This window comes from Pollachius pollachius (assembly GCF_949987615.1).
Source record: "Pollachius pollachius genome assembly, chromosome: 2".
NCBI classification, from domain to species: domain Eukaryota; kingdom Metazoa; phylum Chordata; class Actinopteri; order Gadiformes; family Gadidae; genus Pollachius; species Pollachius pollachius.
In genome coordinates, this window is record NC_136935.1 from 33594343 (window position 1) to 33614868 (window position 20526).

The 20526-nt window shown below is 51.3% G+C and overlaps 1 protein-coding gene across 3 annotated transcripts in view; it reads right to left on the reverse strand.

Moving 5' to 3' along the window:
• Positions 1 to 1993: 1993 nt before the first annotated feature.
• The window catches only part of ctnna2 (catenin (cadherin-associated protein), alpha 2), a gene marked incomplete at both ends in the record, with an annotated part of 254093 nt that continues 235560 nt past the window's right edge, over positions 1994 to 20526 (reverse strand). For 2 of the 3 annotated variants that reach the window (XM_079758937.1, XM_079758936.1), the window contains 5 exons: positions 1994 to 2281; positions 4110 to 4244; positions 10668 to 10773; positions 13513 to 13694; positions 19906 to 20019. In XM_079758937.1, the coding sequence (XP_079615063.1) occupies positions 1994 to 2281; positions 4110 to 4244; positions 10668 to 10773; positions 13513 to 13694; positions 19906 to 20019 (825 nt within the window). The remainder of the gene's footprint in view (positions 2282 to 4109; positions 4245 to 10667; positions 10774 to 13512; positions 13695 to 19905; positions 20020 to 20526) is intronic. The other variant, XM_079758938.1, reaches the window with a different exon arrangement.

Genomic DNA, 20526 nt, shown 5'->3' on the forward strand with positions numbered 1-20526 from the left:
ATTGCTCATCGCTCCTGTTGGGGAGGTTATAGCTTATGTTCCTCTCTCCCTTTGTGTTGTTCTGGATGAAGTGGATGTGAACACAGAGCTATGAATGTTTTATCCTCAACCGGCAGAAACATGATACTAGGAGAGCTGCCTTTGCTGTTTGGCTGTAGATACGGGGGTTACACAATGACCTGCGATCGATCGAGCGTCCTTACACACACAAAGGCTTTGTTGTGTTATAATGTTGTTTCAGCCACTGTGGAAAATCTTCTAAGGGTTTAACCTAGAGCACCGCGACAGGCAGACATCACAACCTTTTCAGCACCAATGTGGGTATGCTTTACACACACACACACACACTAACACACACACACACACACAGACATACGTGTCTCTCTTCCACATGCTAGTCTTCATGATTGGTGAAGCATGTCAGCTATGATGAAGGCTGAGGCGAATCATGGGACATTCAAACAGTCTGGTCCATTCTAGTGTTTTCTGTACAAGGCGCCAGATCTCCCACTCCCTCCCGCTTTGGGACAATGAGTTGGACGATAGGACCTGGCATCGGGTTATGCAGTTCAAATTAGTTAGTTAGTAAGTGAACTGCTTAACAGACAGAAAAGGAAAAGGAAAAAAAAGAGGAGTGAGCTGTTTGAAAAACGCTACAACGACAAAATCAGACACCATCATCACTACACATCTCTTTAATATTACAAATTATCTCAATCCTGTACCATGCTTACCATTTTCAGACCTCGCTAATTGTATTGATATTTTACCCTATTTTTTTTGCTTTCCTTGCCTGGAACTAAAATAATAATAAATAAATGTATCGATCCAATATTATTTAGCCTTCAGTTGTTTTGGGAAAATAAGCTGATTCAGAGAGTCTGGCTATCTCTGGATGATAGATGAATAAGAGAAGACCTAAGAGACACACAAAAGAAAAAACAGGCCTCTTTAAGGATAAGGTTGAGGAGTTTATTAGAGACGGGAGCATATAAACGAACTGCACGCAGGTGTTCTACTCTGATCAAAACCACAGTCCGACCTCTCTGTGGCTGGAAGCACACCTTACACAACACCCGCCTTCATGATTACATTACAGTTAATAATGTAATCATGAAATGAATTGACTTCTAAAAGGCAATACAACAGGCCATTCCGTTGCCCAGGGAGAACACAAAGTATGCATTTATTATTTTTTGAAATCGTCATCATCGTTATTATTAACTTTAAGGAACAAGAAAATGAATTACTTTGAGGTTTGTCCCTGACATTTCCAGGTTTTCCTAAATAGGTTAATCCTAGCACTACTAGTTAACATTCATAATGGAGGGGAATAAATAAAAGCTAAGAGGAAACATACTTAACATTGGTGTGATCCCTAAGGTGTTTAATCTACAGTCTCATCCACTGGTTCTCATTCAGACAGTTAAATGTGTTCAAGCAGCAGCCAAGTCAGTGGCACAGTAATGATATATCTAGAATATTGACCGCCACAAAGTATACACTGTCACGCTTACAATCGCCCTCCCTCTCCTTCCGATGCGCTCTCTTGTATTACTGTTATTATCATTATAATCATCTTCCACATTTCCCTCCTTTTCTTAAAATGTTCTCTTCTAGTGACACACGGGTTTGGCTCGCACACATGAAGCTACGATAAGGACAGTAATAAATAGTAGAGGGAGTGCGTGTTTTCTCGCCCGCACCGCTGGGCGACACTTCCTTTGTTCACGGTAGCCGCTGCCCCGGCGTACCGTTTTTTTTTTTGGCGGGAACTCTAGTCCTCCCCACAGGGCGTCGCCGACGCACGCGCACGGCAAAAAACAAACAAAGGCGGGTCAACACATAGTAAAAAGGGACGTTTCTTCTCTCGTTCTGTCTTTTTTCGTCATTTTTTTCACGTTTTCTTCTGTTTTTTGCGTAGTTTCGTCGTCTCGTCTCGGGCTGGGTTTGGTGTCGTTTTTTTCCGCCGCTCTTTCGTTTCCGGAGCGTTCTAGAAGGAGTCCATGGCCTTGAACTCGCTGAGCGCCTGCACGGGCGAGATGTGCTTCTTCTGCGAGCCCCTCCGCACGCGCGTCTGGCACTCCTCGGGCTTCTCGCGCTTCACCAGCGGCTTCTTCTCGGGCGCCTTCATGCGCCAGGACACCACGGGGGAGTTGACGGCGGCCGTGCCGTACACCTTCTGGTACTTGGTGGAGGCCACGTAGGACGCCTTCACCGTCAGCACCACCGCGTTCATCAGGTTCTTGGCCGCCTGGATCAGGGAGGTGGCGCTGTCCAGCTGCACCCACGGGAATGAAGGGAAACAAAGCAGACGCACAGACAGGACAACACACGACACAAACACACACAACACAAACACACACATAAATATCCCGCACACAGAACACATAGAACACAAATACACACACGTCCCGCGAAACAGAACACATAGAAACAGAACACACACACACACACACACACAGACATACACAGACATGGCACGGTAGCATCAAGGGTGGGGTGGAGAGGGTAATGGAATGGAAGAGACAGATGAAGAGAGAGAGTTAGAACCATCGGGTTGGATCGGGTCGGACATGATAAACCGCGCTAATAAACAACGGCTGAGCCGGCTTCGTGAACACCTGTTTGATAAACAAATAAATCTCCTTGGGAGGTTAAACGCTTGCGTGTTCCTCCTGTATTTGCCCCGGGCTGACACGCTTACATCGGCATTAGCCATTCTACGAGCAGACAGGCCGCACGCCAACGCCAGCACGCCACCACGCAGGATCGCCTGCGGGTAAAACAACACAGCTCCTCCGGGGGGATTTAACCGACACCCAGCCGCCGCGGTACGTAAAGAGTGATGCAGGGCGTCGAGGCGTTGTCCTTCTGCGTGGCCACAGATGACACTTGTTCCCCACAGGGGAACACGCCAGATGCGGGTCCCTCAGTGCTGGGATGAGACCGGGACGGGGCCGGAGACCGGGACCCTGAGCCCTCCCCCCCACATCCTCCACTCTGGGGTGAGACCGGGACGGGGCCGGAGACCGGGACCCTGAGCCCTCCCCCCCCTCCACATCCTCCACTCTGGGGTGAGACCGGGACGGGGCCGGAGACCGGGACCCTGAGCCCTCCCCCCCACATCCCCCACTCTGGGTAATTAGCACTAGCAGGATTGAGGGGTGCCTCTGCCGCCGTCTGCTTTGTTTGGCTGACATTTAAGGCTTGTCTGCTACTGGGCCTCCTTCCCCACCTCCCCCCACCTCCCCCCTCCTCCCCCCACCTCCCCCAACCTCCACCCCCGCCCCCTGCACGCTGAGGCAAGTCAACTGCTAAGATTTAATGAGTGTGGACTCCAGCTGGCCACTATGAAAAGGTTAAAGTCTCAGCGTGGCTCAATGCTCTGAAACGGGCCTAAATATAGTAACGAGGTCTCCGTTGATTATGGGATGTTTTGATACAGGACATGGTTTTGCTCTATATCTACTATGGAATAAACTACGGCCCTTCCTGAGGTATTCCTCTGCTCCCACAGACAGGACAACACCACAACAGATATGGTGTCCAGAATATGGGCGTGATGGGAGCTCTCACAGTGGAACCGGAGCAGGGCATGGTGACGGATTCAGCCTAACGAGGTCGGCCTGCGGGCCGGGGGATCTTCAGACCAGGCACGGCCTCCCGGGTGAAGAGGAGCGCGTCCCTGGAGGAGGATACGCGCGCAGTGGGATCCACACTGTACTCTGCAACACTACAACGTTCTGACGTATGATAGGGCTGTTACTTATGATTGCGTTAGCCCGGGGCCACGGCGATCGACCGCTCAGGTCTCTCCAGAGTCCGAGGGGAAGCGTTGAGCTAAACGATTTACTGTCCGTGCGAAATGTTGAAGGAGGGGATTCCAGTCTCTCTGCACCTCAGCTGGGAGTGTTGTTAGTCAGTGGTTACCTGACGTTTTTGGCCTTTGAGTCCACTTTTAGGTCCAAAAAAAGTGGACTCAAAGGCCACTACCTGAGATCCGCCTTCCCCCAACGTGAAGGTCTTAATGAGACCGTTCAAACCTTTCTGACGATAAAAAAAAAAGGCATCCCCCAGACACATACCTGCGCGGCGGCAGAACTTACCCCGGAGACGATGAGTTCCCCGCCCAGGTTCTGCACCTCGGCCTTGACCTTGCTGCAGATGTTGAGCTGGTGGCAGTACAGGGCGATCCTCTGCAGGTAGGCCAAAAGGTCCTTCTTGCACGCCGAATCTGGACACTGAGGAAAGGAAAGTAGCACAGAGAGGGACTGGTCAAGGTAAAGGAAACAGAGCAAACACAGCCCCTTCCGGTAGCTGCCCAGCCCCTTCGGGCCACCATTGTATGTTGTACGTCCTGGCACTTGATGTGCGCACTTACTGTACGCACTTAATCTACATTGCACTTATTCATAGTACTTAATTGTGTAGCATCTGCAGTAGCTGCTAGCATTGCTGTACACGGGGAATGGGTTAGCCTAGCGATTGTTAGTACTTGCACTTGGTTCTATGAACATCTTTACTGTACCGACAGCGATATATATTGTTTCACTTCTTATGACAAATGTACTTATTGTAAGTCGCTTTGGATAAAAGCGCCCTAGATAAATAAATAAATGCCCTAAATGTAAATGTAAATACACTGCCTTGGTGGAGATGGTTTCTGAAGGGTCGCATTCAATGATTTCCAGAACAAGCTATTTGTGATGTTCAGGATATCTAATGTGCTTATGTGGAAGCATCATTATGATCATGAGAGGTTCAGATGGCTATACTCTGCTGCACTACCAGTGCTTGTACAAAGAAAACATAAAAACACGATTTGTGGTTCAAATGGACATTTGTTGCATTGTATTAAAACTCATATGAGTATGAATGAGCCATCCAAAAATAGAAAGTAGGTTGCATCTAGGCCAACGTTTTGCCTGTAAACCTCCATAAAAGTTCTGCTCAGTGTTCCGTCAGTTATCAAAAGGAAAAATGTGCAATTATATTGATACACATCTAGAATGAGGAGCCAAACCAAAGCACATAAATGCTGCAATAAACGCACAGATTTACACCTACACAGCTCCTTAAAAGCCAAGGCTAAAAGAAGAAAAATCAGGGCTCCGGGAAACAAAACAGAATGTGTGTAACAACAAGAACAGCACTCAATTTGCCTCAGTGAAAGTTTATAATCCTTTGTAAAATGTGATGAGCGATGAGCTTTCATAGCCATTAATTCAACTCCATATTTATGTGTTGTTTTACAGATCACAACCACCTTCCAGGGCCTTCCTCATAGGATTTATTCTGGTTTTATACGCACATTTCACTCTCACTAGTAAAGACATGTTAATTATCAGCTAGTTGAAAGCCTGGCAGACACACGCCCGAACACACACACACGGACACCCACCCACACACACACACACACACACACACAGACACCCACACACACACACACAGACACCCCCTCCCCCCCCCCCCCCACACACACACAGACACACACACAAACACACACACACACACACACAGACACACACACAAACACACACACACACACACACAGAAATTGGGTCTTAACTGCCGTCCTGTCCACGTCTCAAACCCAGACAAGAGGAGGAGGAGGAGGAGGAGGAGGAGGAGGAGGAGGAGGGAGGCTTATCGTGGAGTGCAGCAGCAACAAAACCGAGGGAAGAGAAGGAGATGAAGAGACCAGGAGGTGGTCGTCCTTGCTCTGGTCTAAGTCTCCGCCATCGCCCTTGGTTCTTCCTCCTGCTGGCGGGCTTCCAGCGGACCACCGTGGCCCACTTAGCTGCGGTGGGGTTCAGAGCCCCACATTGGCGGCTTTGATGCTCCCAGCGTTGCTGTTTTCTCTCAACGTACACACCAACACGTTGCCTTGCGGTCATTAATATTAAACGCTGCTAAGTAGGACATCCGGCGGCGCCAGCACCAGATCTGGGTCTTCTGGGTCTCTCTGGCCCTGGACCGGGTAGGCAGCGGTTACCCCCCCCCCCCCTCCTTCATCCCACCCTGGCACTCATCCTGAGGCTTTCAGCCTCTCAGCGATTCATCTTCCCCATCGCTCGCTTCCGCACGCTCGTTACTCCTTTGTCCGTCTAATTGATCACAACATCTCCTGTCTCCGCTCAGCCACGGGAGAGCATTCCCCCAGTCTCTATTCACCACGGTGCTCATCTCCACACTCACATACACACACACACACACACATACTCACTAACACACACACACACACTTACTCACTCACTAACACACACACACACACACACACTCACACAGGCACGCCCACGCGCACACACAAACAACACTCACGCACTCACTCACTCACTCACTCACACACACACACACACAGATACAGACACACACACAGATACAGACACACACACACACACGCAGATACAGACCCACAGAAATGCAAACACACATGGACAAACACACAGGGGAGTGATGCACAGTCCCCTTGAGGTTTGTTGCTCATGTATGCCTCACAGGGCTGTTAGTGAGCGTACAGGGCTGTACATGTTGAGATGATACGCATGTCCAGTCTGACCTACTCAATTAAAAGGACTGTACATGTTGTGATGATACATCTGTCCTACGTGAGCTGACCTGATAGGACTGTACATGTTGTAATGATACATCTGCCCTGTGTGAGCTGACTTGATTGGACAGTAAACTGATCTTTTAGCATCCTCGTGGTGACCTGCCAAACCTTCCCCAGGATTGGTGGGTGTCAATGCTGGAGAACTTACGCATCCAGAGGAAGAGCGTGGTTTAGAGTCCAGCTGATATTCTCGTCACACTGCGGCAGTCGTCTAACATCGCTGATCACTGCTCATTCTGGTTCAATCACGCGAAGAGAGCTGGCACACACACACCCACTTCAAATGGGCCCACTTGACGTGGCTTGACACGTAAACAAACATCTTTAAATTGACACACACACTCACACAGACCTGCTCTTGCTCGCCCCCCCCCCCCACACACACCCACACACACATGCACACACACACAAACACACACAGAAGGACAAACACACACACACACACCCACACACACACACACACACACACACACACACACACACACACACACACAGACTCTCCCCTCCCATGGTGCCAGCTTGATACAGGCGTGTGGATGACATAATTGTTCCCTCTGCAGAGTTGACTAATAGTCCATTTCCTTCACCGCTTCCCCACTGGTGTAAATAAAGCGTACGGACCATTACCTTGCCAGCCCCACTTTAGTTTCCTTCCTCTCCGCACTCTAGCTCTCATCATCTCTCTGACTGTCTCTGTGTGTGTCTCTCACACTCTCTCTCTTTCTCTCTCTCTCTCTCTCTCTCTCTCTCTCTCTCTCTCTCTCTCTCTCTCTCTCTCTCTCTCGTCTTCGCTGGAGAATTGAGCAGGCAGGCTCTGCTGCTGGCGGCTGACTCTGCCCGCTGTCCCAGAACTTCCAGAGTAACCTCGCTGACACTTATTGTCATTCCGGTGGGGGGGAAGAGAGAGAGCGAGAGCGGGACGGATGCATTTGGTTGTCTTAGCATAATTGCGCCCAACATGAGTTGTGTGCCTTTTGTTTTGCGACGTCAATTTCAGTCGTGATATTATTAATATCCCGTCTACCCCAAAACAGGAAGGCGGCTGCACACCCGGGAGTCCAACTTGGATCTTACTCCCCCCCACCCCTCCTCCCTGCTGATTCTCATTGACTCTTTCCTCCTTCTGAGACGTGGGGACGGCAGAATTTAAATATGCTGTTTTGACCCGGCGGTCGAGTGGCTCCTCTAGAACCCCGTGGCGCGTCCCGTCCCACGCGGGCCAGCACAGGTCCTTTAATTTAACCAGCAGAGGAGGGCTGTGCGGTGACAGCGGCTGCTGGAAGAGCGAGGTGAACTACACCATTACTCCTCCCAGCCCCAGTAGTTGAACCCACACCGGTTTTACAAGTGCAAATAAAAGGGAAGGGAACTAATGGAAAATCCATGGCTGGATTGTGAGAACTTATTTTGGACATGGGCTGTAGAGATAAGGGAGGAAGGGAAAGTGAAAGTAAAGTGTCAGAGAGCAGTAGGAAGGCCATATCTCTCTCTCTCTCGGTATCTCTCTCTCTCTTTCTGTATCTCTCTCCCTCGTTCTGTATCTCTCTCTCTGTCTCTCTCTCTGTCTCTCTTTCTGTCTCTCGCTCTCTCTGTCTCTCTCTCTCTCTGTCTCTCTCTCTCTCTCTCTGGCTCTCTCTCTCCGTCTCTGTCTGGCACCGTGAGGCCGGCTGACGTGGCGCTACAGAGACATGGTTTGGTACTTAGCCGCCGTGTGTTCCTGCTAGCGAGCTGCTTTTTATTTGTTAAGGTCAGGGCTTATTGCTTTTGTCATCTGCTGGTTGGCACCCGTCCCATGCCAATGCTACAATTCTAACCCTTGTCAAGAGGGATAAGGGATAGAGAGAGAGCAAGAGAGAGAGAGACAGAGAGAGAGAGAGAGAGAGAGAGAGAGAGAGAGAGAGAGAGAGAGAGAGAGATTGAGAGTGAGCAGCCATTATTGTTGTTTGAATCCTGAATAAAAGCACAATAAAAGCAAACAACATTGGTGTTTCTTTTTACATTTAAACACTTCCATTTTCCCAATGCATATGGCAATTGCTAACAAATGCCTCCAACGAGACACACACACACACACACACACACTAATACCTTTACACCCAAACCAAGAGGAGTACAAAAAGGAGCTCCTCAATGTGGGTGGGGAGGGGCAACAGAAGCCGGGCAACATTCAGCAAGAAAGTGGTCTAGGAGGCGGTTGAAGTGCAAATGAAAAATGGCAGGGCGGCTGCTCCCCCAGCCAGGCACCTGTGGAGCAGAAGAGAGCTGCTGTCGCTCTAATGCACTGCTGGCCCCCCCCTCCACCACCCAGAGACCCCCCGGCCGACGCGCTCACTCCCCGAGCAGGAGGGAGGGGTAAACACTGAGAGACGCAGCCTCGCAATCACATACAGGCACGCGTGTCTACACACCCACACACACAGACACGGGACGATGAGCTCACGCACACAAACGCACTGGATCAAGCTCGCCCCCCACACACACACACACACACACACACACACGCAAACGCACACACACACACACACACACACACCCGCCAACACACACACATGCTGATGTACTCAGCGCACAAACACACACGCACACTTTGTAAGCTGACGACGCACACACACACGTAGACACACAAAGAAATACGCTCTCCGTAACATTGAGCTATTCAAATACCGAAGCAATGCATTTGCAAGCGTAGCAAACTTAAAAACAACAGTGAGGAGAACTCCTTACTCTGTCAGTCTTTAATACGAAGCCTGTGAAATAGGACCTGATGCATTTCCCCATGCCAAGAGAATTAAGCAGCGTATTATGTGTCAAGTTCAAAAGGTGCGCCTCCTGCCTATGACTAAAAGGACCTCGACATTAAAAGATCAGTTTAGCTTTCCCCTAAACACCACCTCGACATTTAAAGATCAATGTAACTTCCCCTAAACACCACCTCAACATTAAAAGATCAGTTGAGCCTCCATGGCTCAGGTTAGCATAACTTCTTCTCAACGCTAGCTTGCAGAGGATGAGGGCAGCGCTCTGGGTGAAAAACAACGGCTGATGCCCACAACGTTAATAGCTCCTTCTTATTTAGAGAAGATGGACCGCACAGACACAAGCATCAGAGGCTGTTTGCTAGGTTTCCTGAGTTGGGCACAGACACACACACATAGACACAGACACCCAAAAACAGACAGGCACACACACACACACACACACAGGTAAACACACACACACACACACACACACACACACACACACAAACAAACGACCACAAATGTCAAGAACATTCAACCACAAACTAAGACACACATGCACACACATTACAAACACTAATGCAAAAAGATGGAAACAAACACACCAACACACACACACACACACACACACACACACACACACACACACACAGGGCTGGCTGTTGTGACCTCCTCCCTCCCGGCCCGATGCTGATTGATTGGCTATCGAGAGTGGTCGGTCAGCTCAATGTGGAGCCGCTCATCTGATAGAGAAGGCTGCACCTCGGCTAGAGCAGCTAATTATATTACACAGCCCTCTCCTCCTCCTCCACCCCCTGCTGCCCCTCCTCCCCCTGCTGCTCCTCCTCCTCCACCACCACCACCACGCTCACCCCCCAGGGGACCGGCCGGGTGGGCAGAGGACCAGCCCAGCCTCCCCTTCCCTGCGGACCTCCACTTCTGCCCACGCTAACAACCTCATTGGTCACTTCTACCGAGACACTGCTAAACAAAACAAGCACTATCGCTGGCACACACACACACGCAAGCACGGACGCACGCACGCACACACACACACACACAAACACACACATGCACACACACACGCGCACAAGAAGACGCCATACACATTCTCACATGCACACAGGCACGCACTCACGCACTCACAAACACACACACACACACACACACACACACACACACACACACACACACACACAGGCACGCCAGCCTCACACACACAAACACAAACACAAAGCGTGGTGTCAACCCGACAAGAAAATACGAAACGCCACGCAGACAATTCAGAGGGAGGGGGATGGAGGAGAGGATACCTGATCTGCGACGGCGCGAGCCAGCTTGTCCATCCTGGAGCCTGCCTCAGCGATCTTCTTCGCTGCGTTGATGACATCTGAGGAGTTCTTCAGCGGGCCCTTCCCTCTGGCAGAGAGGGAGGGAGGGGGAGAGAGGGAGGAGGGAGAGGGAGAAGGGAGAGAGAGAGAGGGAGCGAGGGAGGAGGGAGGGAGGGAGGTAGGGAGAAGGGAGGGAGAGAGAGAAGGGAGGGAGGAGGGAGAGAGAGAGAGAGAGGGGAGAGAGGGAGGGAGGGAGGAGGGAGGGAGGGAGGTAGGGAGAAGTGAGGGAGAGAGAGAAGGGAGGGAGGAGGGAGAGAGAGAGAGAGGGGAGAGAGGGAGGGAGGGAGGGAGGGAGGGAGAGGAGGTGAAAGAGAGTAAGGGAGAAAAAGGAGATCATTTTGAAATAGAAAGTGTAAGGTAGAGAGACAGATGAAGGGAACGAGAGCAGGAAAGGTATGGATGGGGAGACATAGGGGGGTAGGAGAGGGAGAAAGAGAGAGAACAAAAGGGAGAGTGTAAGGGACAGTACATTTAGATAAGCAGATACAGAGCCATAGGGCTTGGAGTCGAAGGGGGGAGGGAGAGGGCAGACAGAAGTGTGGAAATGTAATGAACTAATAGACAATGCATTACGATGATTGAACTGCACACAATTTAATACCACAAAATAAATCCTGAGAGGAGGCCCCTCAGGAAAACATTAGAGGTATGGATATTATATAAATATAAGCTAAGTAGGCGATAAACATATGGATGCTTTTATTTAAACACAAAGGACTCAATGATACGCTGTTTATCTTGATTTGTTAATATGGGATGAGATAAGTTTTCTCTTTTCCTTCTAGCGAATCTAAGTCAATCAAATCACTGCAGTCAGGGCCACATCAGAGAGCAGACTCTAGGCTGTGGGGACGACTTACAAGAACCAAGCAGATTCGACTCCCTCTCTCTCTCTCTAGAGAAAGAGAGAGAGATAGAGAGAGGGGGGGAGGGAGAGACAGAGAGACACATGCAGGGAGAGCGGGAGAGACAGAGCAAGATAGAGAGCTAGAGAGGGTGACAAAAGAGAGAGAGACAGGGAGACAGAGAGACCGAGAGACAAAGGGAGACGGAGAGCGAGGGTAGGGAAACGTAGGGCACAGATGGAGGAGATTGAGAGGTAGGCTGCTGGTTTTTGGTAAAAATCTACAATAAGCTAATAAATGCTGTTGGATCGCCCCCGTTGTCTTTGGATCACAGCCCATTGCTGCAGCGCCGCCATCCAAGCCCACGTCTGGTGGCAGCTGAATCAGTAAAATAGTGCTCGGTTGCAGATCTAGAGACCACGTGTTGCTAGGCGATGGACACTGGGTAGCGATCCCCAGTGTCCAGAGGCCTAACCTTCCTGCCTGCTACTTCATGACATGGATCTGAATCCAATGTAAAGTGCTGTGGAAAACAGCATCTGCTCCATTAATAAATAATAATACCACAAAAGCAGACACCACTTTGTTGTTGAATACATCCAATATCAACCACATCACATTTTGCACAATTTATTAGTGCTGTCAGTTTAACGCGTTATTAACGGCGTTAACGCAAACCAATTTTAACGGCGTTCATTTTTTTATCGCGCGATTAACGCTCTTTTGGCTTGGCAAACGTTGTCGTTTTTTCACCTGCTGTCTAGCAACAACTAGGCACGTTAGACACCATACTGGATCTAGCTACACCGGAAACAAAACAACAAGCCCGCCGCACAAACTTGTTGAGGCAAGCAAGGATACGGAGCGGGTGAAAAACTCCTTAAAAGTGTGTGCTTGTGCGTTTGTGTGTCACTCTGTTCGAGCCTGCACGAGAGTTCAATGTTGTCATTAGCTGTTACGTTTTTCTTACCAATCGCAGTTCAAGGCCCACCTGGGCTGTACCACTTTGGGAGGGGCCACTCAGTTACTCCCCTCTAGACAAATCGACTTGGTTGCGACGTTGACGGTTTGTTGCGGCTGTTGAGTGAGTGAGAGGTTGCGGGCGCACAGCTCAGTCTGCTGGGTGGCGCTGCAAGGAACTTTTATGAACGCAATATTGTTATCCCGCAGTTATCAGCCCGACAGCCTCGAAACGTTAACGGCCCACCCGGAATTCTCCCGGCTCTCCCGATTACCACTCCGCCACCGTGTGTGTATGTGTGTGTGTGTAGGCGTTATTTGATAGCCTGGTAATGTGTATAGGCCTACGTATGGTAGGAATATTCATACTAGTTTAAATAATGGTTAATTAATAGTTTTGTTCCAAAGTTCAGTGATTGAAACAAATAAAAGCCTGGGCTATTGAAGTTTTACGGTACCACTGTCATGCACCTGCCCGATGTCAAGTGGACCGGGTTTAATTCACTGGGGGTCTCTCTTCTTATATCCATCTTACCAAATATATTTTATTACTGTCCTTCTCAACACTCTCTGATCTCACTAAAAGGCTAGCAGCACGAAATCAAGGCATATTTAGAATAGAAAAAAATGTGTGATTAATCGCGAGTTAACTATGACATTAATGCGATTAATCGCGATTAAATATTTTAATCGCTTGGCAGCACTACAATTTATACAACATCCACTACATAAACACAGCATCCACTCCCATAAACCATGCAGCCTTGTGTGCATAGCCTTTGAATTGAATTGACACTAATTATTCTTTTAATTGGATCGGAAGGGGTGGATTGGATTGGAATGACTAATAATTTAAAAATTGATTAAATTATTCTTTAGATCGAATCGGGAACAGTTGATCACCCCCCCCTTTCCCTCCCCCCTAGACGTTGCCAAGGCGACGCGGGAGCTGGTGGTGGTACCTGGTGAAGTCTGTCATCTCCATCATGATCATGCACATCTGCTTGGCCAGCACGATGATGTCGTTGCCGTTGTCATCCCACTTAGCCACCTCGGCGTCCAGCTTGCACTTCTCCTGCCTGAAGCTCTCCACCTGCTCGGCAATCTTAGCCTTCTCCTCCTGGGGCAGCTGGGCCATGATGGCCTGGTGGGACACATGAAGAGCAGGCCATCAAAGAGAGAGAGAGAGACATAGAGAGATAGGGGGAGAGAGAGAGAGAGAGAGAGAGAGAGAGAGAGAGAGAGACTGACAACAGTATGACATGAGGCGTGTCGGAAAGAGCGGGGGAGATAGAGAGTGGCAGGGTGTGACGGAGAGAGAGAGAGTTGTCAGGGGAGAGGAAATGTGGGACAGGAAATGAAGGGCAGGATAGTCTACATGGATACAGGTAGAATTTGACCTAACCCCTTAGCTGTCACCTTAATGACATGCAGACATAATTTAGGTTGGTAAATGAGGGAGGACAGGTGTGTTGAGGGGAGGGAGGACAGAGTAAGGGAATGTCAGGTGTGTTAAGGGGAGGGAGGTAGAGTTGGTCAATACAAGGAAAATCAAGGACGACAAAAAAAGAGGAAGGTTCTGTACTGTGGCAAACGTCACCGGTCAAATATGGAGCAATAGCTCTGAAATAGCTCTAGGCCAGCACATTAAATGTGGTATCAAACCACCATTTGTTTCTTTCAAATAAAGTTCAATGACCCAAGTAAAAAACTGTTTTTGAGTAACTTCACATTGTACGAACCGAATCAATTTCAAACCAAATCGCTCCCTGCCTCTCCATCTTCTCTTCCGCCGGGTGTCGGACTCATCAAGCCCTCATCAAGGTCTCGCTCCCGGCATTATTTGTAATGATCTCGGTTTTCTCAGAACCTGAAGCGCTGAAGAATGCATCCATTCTCCAGTGTGATGTCACACAGCTAAGACAGAGAAAGAGGTAAACCTGTTGTCCCGGTTGAGTTAATTTCAGAAGGACTCTCTGAGCGGGGTTTAAACATTTGTTAATTTCCGTTTGGCTGACTCCATTACTTCTGCTGCCGTCCTCAAATGAGCCTCTTCTCTTGCTGAAGGAGCCCTCGCCAAAGTTATTCCTCTCTCTCCATTCTCCCCGGCCTCCCCTATCACTGTCACAGCAAAGCTTGTGTGTGGAGGGAGGAGGGAGGGAGGGAGGGAGGGAGGAGGGAGGCAGGAGATGTGAGCTTACAGGGAGAAAATGCATGGTCTCACTTCTGTCTCTCAGCATATGTGTCAGCGAAGGAGCGGGGAAATGAAAAACAAAAAAAAGGAGAGATAAGCCCCCCCTGTGTCCCGGAGAGGCTCAGGAGAGCCGACGGGCAGGTGAGAGCAGGCAAGGGCCGCACAGATGCCACGCCAACAGAGAGGAAATGGAATCACAAACAGGCGGCGAAGGGGTAGGCAGCCTGGGCGACGGAGCCCTCTCATCAGCAGCCGCCAGATGTTACCTGACTGATCGTCTGCACTGTAGGACCCCCAGTGGGGCCCCCGGCGTTTGATGGCTGAGGAAGATAGTCGCCAGGCTAAAGCCTTCGCCTTTCTCGGCACACTGTACATACTTCCTCCTTCGCCGTCGCTCGGCTCCAAATAAGACCTCCAACATCCGAGCTTTCAGTGCCGAGCGGGGGAAACGGCAATTTACACATCGACGGGCTATCACAGAGCACTCGTCATTGGACACGGCGAGACAGCGCCGGCTCTGGCGGCGATTCCATTGCAAGACAACAGCAGTGATGATACATAAGCCCTGCAGGGATGTGGCCGAGAAAGACGAGGCTCGGCTAACCAGAACCCATGGCCCTGCTACCACGTCAGAGTTGGCGCGTCGGAAGACATCACGCAGGTGAGTGCAGGGTCTCCGTCAAGGCAGTGAGTGAACAGAGTGAGCGGCCCGCTGGAACCCTCATTAAAACACACAGCCAGCATAGCCATACCCCTGCGCCTTAAGACTCCCTCCACCCCCCACCGATGCTGACCCTTCCTCTGCAGTAAATGGTCATTACCATATGTTCCCTGCCTACCTCGCATCCATTATTCACACACGGCTAATTAGCACGCGTGCTGCGTCCTAGGTGACTGACTGCTGTGTACGGCTGCCAGCATGGGGGGAAAGAGCCAGGTCGCACACAACAGGTGATCCCGAGGCATAGGGTCCTCCTCTGACGGTCAGCGGAACGGCCCACAGCGTGGAGGTTAGCAGTCGGGGCGGAATGTAGCGGAGCGGCGCGATGGCCTGGACCCCGGGGACGCGGAGGCGTGAGATCAAAGGAATCGGCCGTCTTCACTGAACTTCCTGCCTTTGTGTTTCTTCTTTCTCTTTTCTAATCAAAAGACCAGTCTGAGATTCTGGGGGGATTTGCTTGGTGCTCCAAATGAGCCTTAAAAATATGAGGAGAATGGTAAAAGAGGAGGGGAGGAGGTGGGGGAATATAGAGTAGATTGAAAAAAGCAGGAGGGAGAGCGAGAGAGAGAGAGAGAGAGACAAAGACACAAAGAAGGATAGTCAGAGAGTGAGAGAGATAGATAGAGAGAGAGAGGGCGAGAGAGGTATAGACAGAGTGAGAGAGAGAGGAGTAACATAGAGGAGGAGGGAGAACATAAACCACAATAGTAATTAGTGGCGCAGGGGTAAACACCGGAGCTCATGGGGACGTCAGTGGGTTTGTTAGGGCGGCAGATGACCCTCTCCCCCCTGTCCTCTTTCGCTCTCAAATTAATTGATCCTCAAATCCCTCTCCCCCCGACCCACCTCCCGGATCACCAATTCGGCGTCTGGGAGCCTCCCAGTGCTGCCAGTCTGTCAGGGGCGGGGGGGACGCCGCCGTGCAACATACTTACTGCACTGCAACGCATGGCCGCGTCCCCCGGGGGGATTACAGCTCTCTGGGCTTCCTCCGCCGCTAGGGCGCCGTCTCAAAACGACTTTCATTTGTTTCATTTGAAATGAAGCGCCCCGGCCACAGAGTTCAATTTTATGGCTGACCTATCAGCAGTGCTTATCCAATCACTGTGTTGTGGGGGGGGTGTATGCGTAAGAGGGGCTACATATGTGTGTGTGTGTGTGTGTGTGTGTGTACGGGGGTGTGTGTGTATGCGTAAGGGGGGCTACATATGTGTGTGTGTGTGTGTGTGTACGGTGGAATCGGTGGTGTGTGTGTGTGTCTGTGTTTGTGAGTGCATGAACGGTGGGCGCCACGGTGTTTGTGGGCGTTTGTGCGTATGTGTGTGTGTGGCTGTATGTGTGCTCTCCATGGCGTGTTTCCCCGGGCCGCTGTGAGCGCACACGCTCTGATAAAAGGAGAAGCGGCGTGCAGCGGCGTTCCCCCGTGGGTTGGGGGGTCTCCTTGTTATGCACGCAGGCGTCCGGCGACTCAGCGCCCGCGTACGGGGAGCGGCAGCGCTGTAATGGGAGAGGCCAGCGGTGCGCTGCGCCGGAAAAGCTCCCGGAACAAAGGCCTCCGGGGACCTGCAGCCGGGGGCCGCGGAGAGAGACGCACAGGGACTCAGAGAGGGAGAGAGAGAGAGAGAGGGAGAGAGGGAGAGAGGGAGAGAGAGAGAGAGAGAGAGAGAGAGAGAGAGAGAGAGAGAGAGAGAGAGAGAGAGAGAGAGAGAGAGAGAGAGAGAGAGAGAGAGAACACAGAGAAAGAGAGAGAGAACACAGAGAAAGAGAGAGACAGAGAGATAGAAGTAAGAGAGAGGGAGATGGAGAGAGCGAGAGAGAGAGAGAGACACACACACACAGAGAGAGAGAGACACAGAGAGAGAAATGAGATAGAGAGAGAGAAAGCGACTGAGCCACAGAGAGAGAGAAACAGAAAGGCGATAGGACCCTGAAAGATACAATAGGGAAGAGAGAGAGAGAGAAGCGCTGTGATGCCGGCTCCCTGTGTGCGGCTGCATCCGGTCACAGTACAGTCTGGTGGCATGCAGTCCAGAGGGATCATGGCAATAAATCTCTGTGTGCCCCTGTCAGCTCCTATAGAGAGCCTGGCTTACGCCTCCTCGTGTCTGTTCAGATCAGGGGGAGAGCGGTGTCTGGCTGTCGGACCGTGAGACGCGATAAGCCCCGGCAGCAGCTAATGCACACCATGCCACTCCGCTTGGAGCACATATCCGAGCCCCTCGCCCCCCTTCCTACACGTATGAGCACGCTCAGTTGGCCCCGAGGTTGAAGGATTTGCGAAACGAAAAAATAACAATTAATAAATAGGCGAACACAATAGGTACCATTAAGGCGGTGTGTGAGAGGTCGGCACAAGGCGGGAACAGTGTATTGAACAGGCTCGGTGATTCACTCCATCCATTCATACACGACGGTGCGTGAGCAGAGAGACGCCTTCACTCAAAGTTCAGTCGACGGAGGTGACGACGACAACAACACTTTTTTGTGTTTTGTGTTGGCAGTGCACACAAGCAACCGCCAACCCCCCCCCCCACCCCCCGCTGCGGCGCCAAACTGTCGCGGAGAAGGAGCGAGCAGAAGAAGGACCGGGGCCCACTCATCATCACACGCACAGCAGCGCTGACAGTTTGGCGTTGGTGGTGGAGGTGGTCGCCGGCTTTGTGTGGTGAGTCTGAGCTCAGATGGCCCGGCCGATGCTGCACCCAGCGGGGAGGCAAGGGGGGGTGGAAGACGCTCTGGGAAGGAGCCAGTTTATTTTTTAACATCGCATGAAATTAAGTTTTGTGTTTGGGCAACAGGGTTCCAACGCTTCGGCGCGCGGTCTTTACAGCGCCGCGCTCGGAATGGGGCTCAATGACGAGGGACTTTGTTTTAGAGGCACTAATAGGACGCCCAAATTGGAAGAAGAAAGCGGATGGCGTCAGAGAGGAGGCAGCAGCAGCAGCCTCGGCGTGTTGCTCAGTCCTTTTGAAGTGCTTCAACAGAGTTCTTCCAAAGGCCCGGCCCTGCAGCGATTGCCCCGCGGTACCCACAGCCGTCTATTAATACCGCTCCACTCGCATTCTGGGGAGTAAGCAGAGCGCTGCTGCAGGAATTTGTCGAGAACAAAATGCAGTTTTGGTGGGGTTTACTGCTTCTCCTTCTTCTTCCAGATGCATGGATATCATCCCGGCCCCGGGCCCAGGGAAGCTCAGCTCCACGGGCTTTGCAGGGAGAGGCAGGATGCCAAGCCACACTCTCCTCATCCCCGAGCCATTCAGTGTGCATCACCCTGCCAGATACTGCCTGGTGCTGCTGCAGGCTAGTGCAAACACTGATGAACCCTTAATGGTCTTTACGCAGTGTTCCAACACAAGCCCAGTGGAGCAGGAAGAAGTTCCAGAACCAGGCCCAGTACCCTAGCCCCAGGCTCACTACCAATAAACAGGTTCAGTACCCCAGCACCAGGCTTAGGGCCCAAGCACCAGGCTTAGGGTCCCAGCACCAGGCCCAGTACCCCAGCACCAGGCCCAGTACTCTAGCCCCAGGCTTAGGGACCCAGCACAAGGCCCAGTACCCCAGCACCAGGCCCAGTACCCCAGCACCAGGCCCAGTACTCTAGCCCCAGGCTTAGGGCCCAAGCACCAGGCTTAGCGCCCCAGCACCAGGCCCAGTACCCCAGCACAAGGCCCAGTACTCTAGCCCCAGGCTTAGGGACCCAGCACAAGGCCCAGTACCCCAGCACCAGGCCCAGTACCCCAGCACCAGGCCCAGTTCCCCAGATAGCCTTGCTTCCTGGTGCACAGCTATAATGTATTCTCAGAGGGCTTGGACATCTGACGAGCAGTTAAGTAAATGCGTCTTTATTTGCGAATGCAGCTTTACACCTGCGGTCCCTAGGTATGGCTAAATTGGAAACAATCCTACTTGTTAGACTCATTTAAGTGGACTTGCATGCACTGCCGCGTGATCCTTAATGGAGGTGGTTGTATGAGTCCAGTTAAAGCCTGGTTAGGGGAATGGGAAGGGGAGGGGACTCTCTCTCTCTCTCCCTCTCGCTCTCTCTCTCCCTCCCTCTCCCCCTCTCTCCCTCTCTCTCTACCCCCCCCCTCTCTCTCCCTCTCGCTCTCCTTCTCTCTCCCCCTCTATCTCTCTCTCTCCTTCTCTCCCTCTCTCTCCCTCTCTCTCTCTCTCTCTCTCTCCCTCTCTCTCCCCCCCTCTCTCTCTCTCCTCTCTCTCTCTCCCCCTCTCTCTCCCCCCTCTCTCTCTCTCTCTCCCTCTCTCACTCTCTCTCTCTCTCTCCCTCCCCTCTCCCTCCCCCTCTCTTCCTCTCTCTCTCTCATGGACTGCTTTGGAAGCCCATTCGATAGTACTTCGGTACTTTGCCTTGTGGTTGTGCTCCAGTCTGTGCAGGTGACGCTCTGGATGAAAGCATGAACGGCTGAATGGATGAGTGCTCACCCTGGCACTCTGCCCGGCGATGAGCTGGTCGTCCTCGGTCTGGACGCTGGTCCTGCTGCGGGCGTCGTAGTCCTCCTGTTCGAAGTCTGAGTCGTCCTCCAGCTCCTCAGGGGTCTGCAGGACAGGAGGAGGAGTTAGGGACCCCCATGACCACACACACCCTAAACCCCATGTCCACACACACCCCAACCCCCATGTCCACACACACCCCAACCCCCGATTCAACATAACCCAACCCCCATGTCCACAGTCTACCCGTAAACATCCATGAACCAGACGCCCTAACCACTATCTCTTAATGAGATGCCTCTAAAATAATCAACTCAGAGACACTTTGGGATTGGAGCTTGGCTATAAGACCACATAGTAAAAAAAAAGCACTAAACCAAATCAAAAGGGACATTTCTCTGTCGCTACAAATGCCGGTGGCCCCTGCGGTAGGGTGTGGCGGCCGGGAGATGAAACGTGTTCCACTTCAGTACCGTAAATGACAAGCAGGTAGGCCGGACAATCAAAACCGTCGTATGGGAGCACCTGAATAATTCAGTCCTCTCTGGAGGGGGGGTGGGGTTTCGCATCCCTTGCATCATTGTTTGGAATCAACATTAAAGGCTCCTAGAG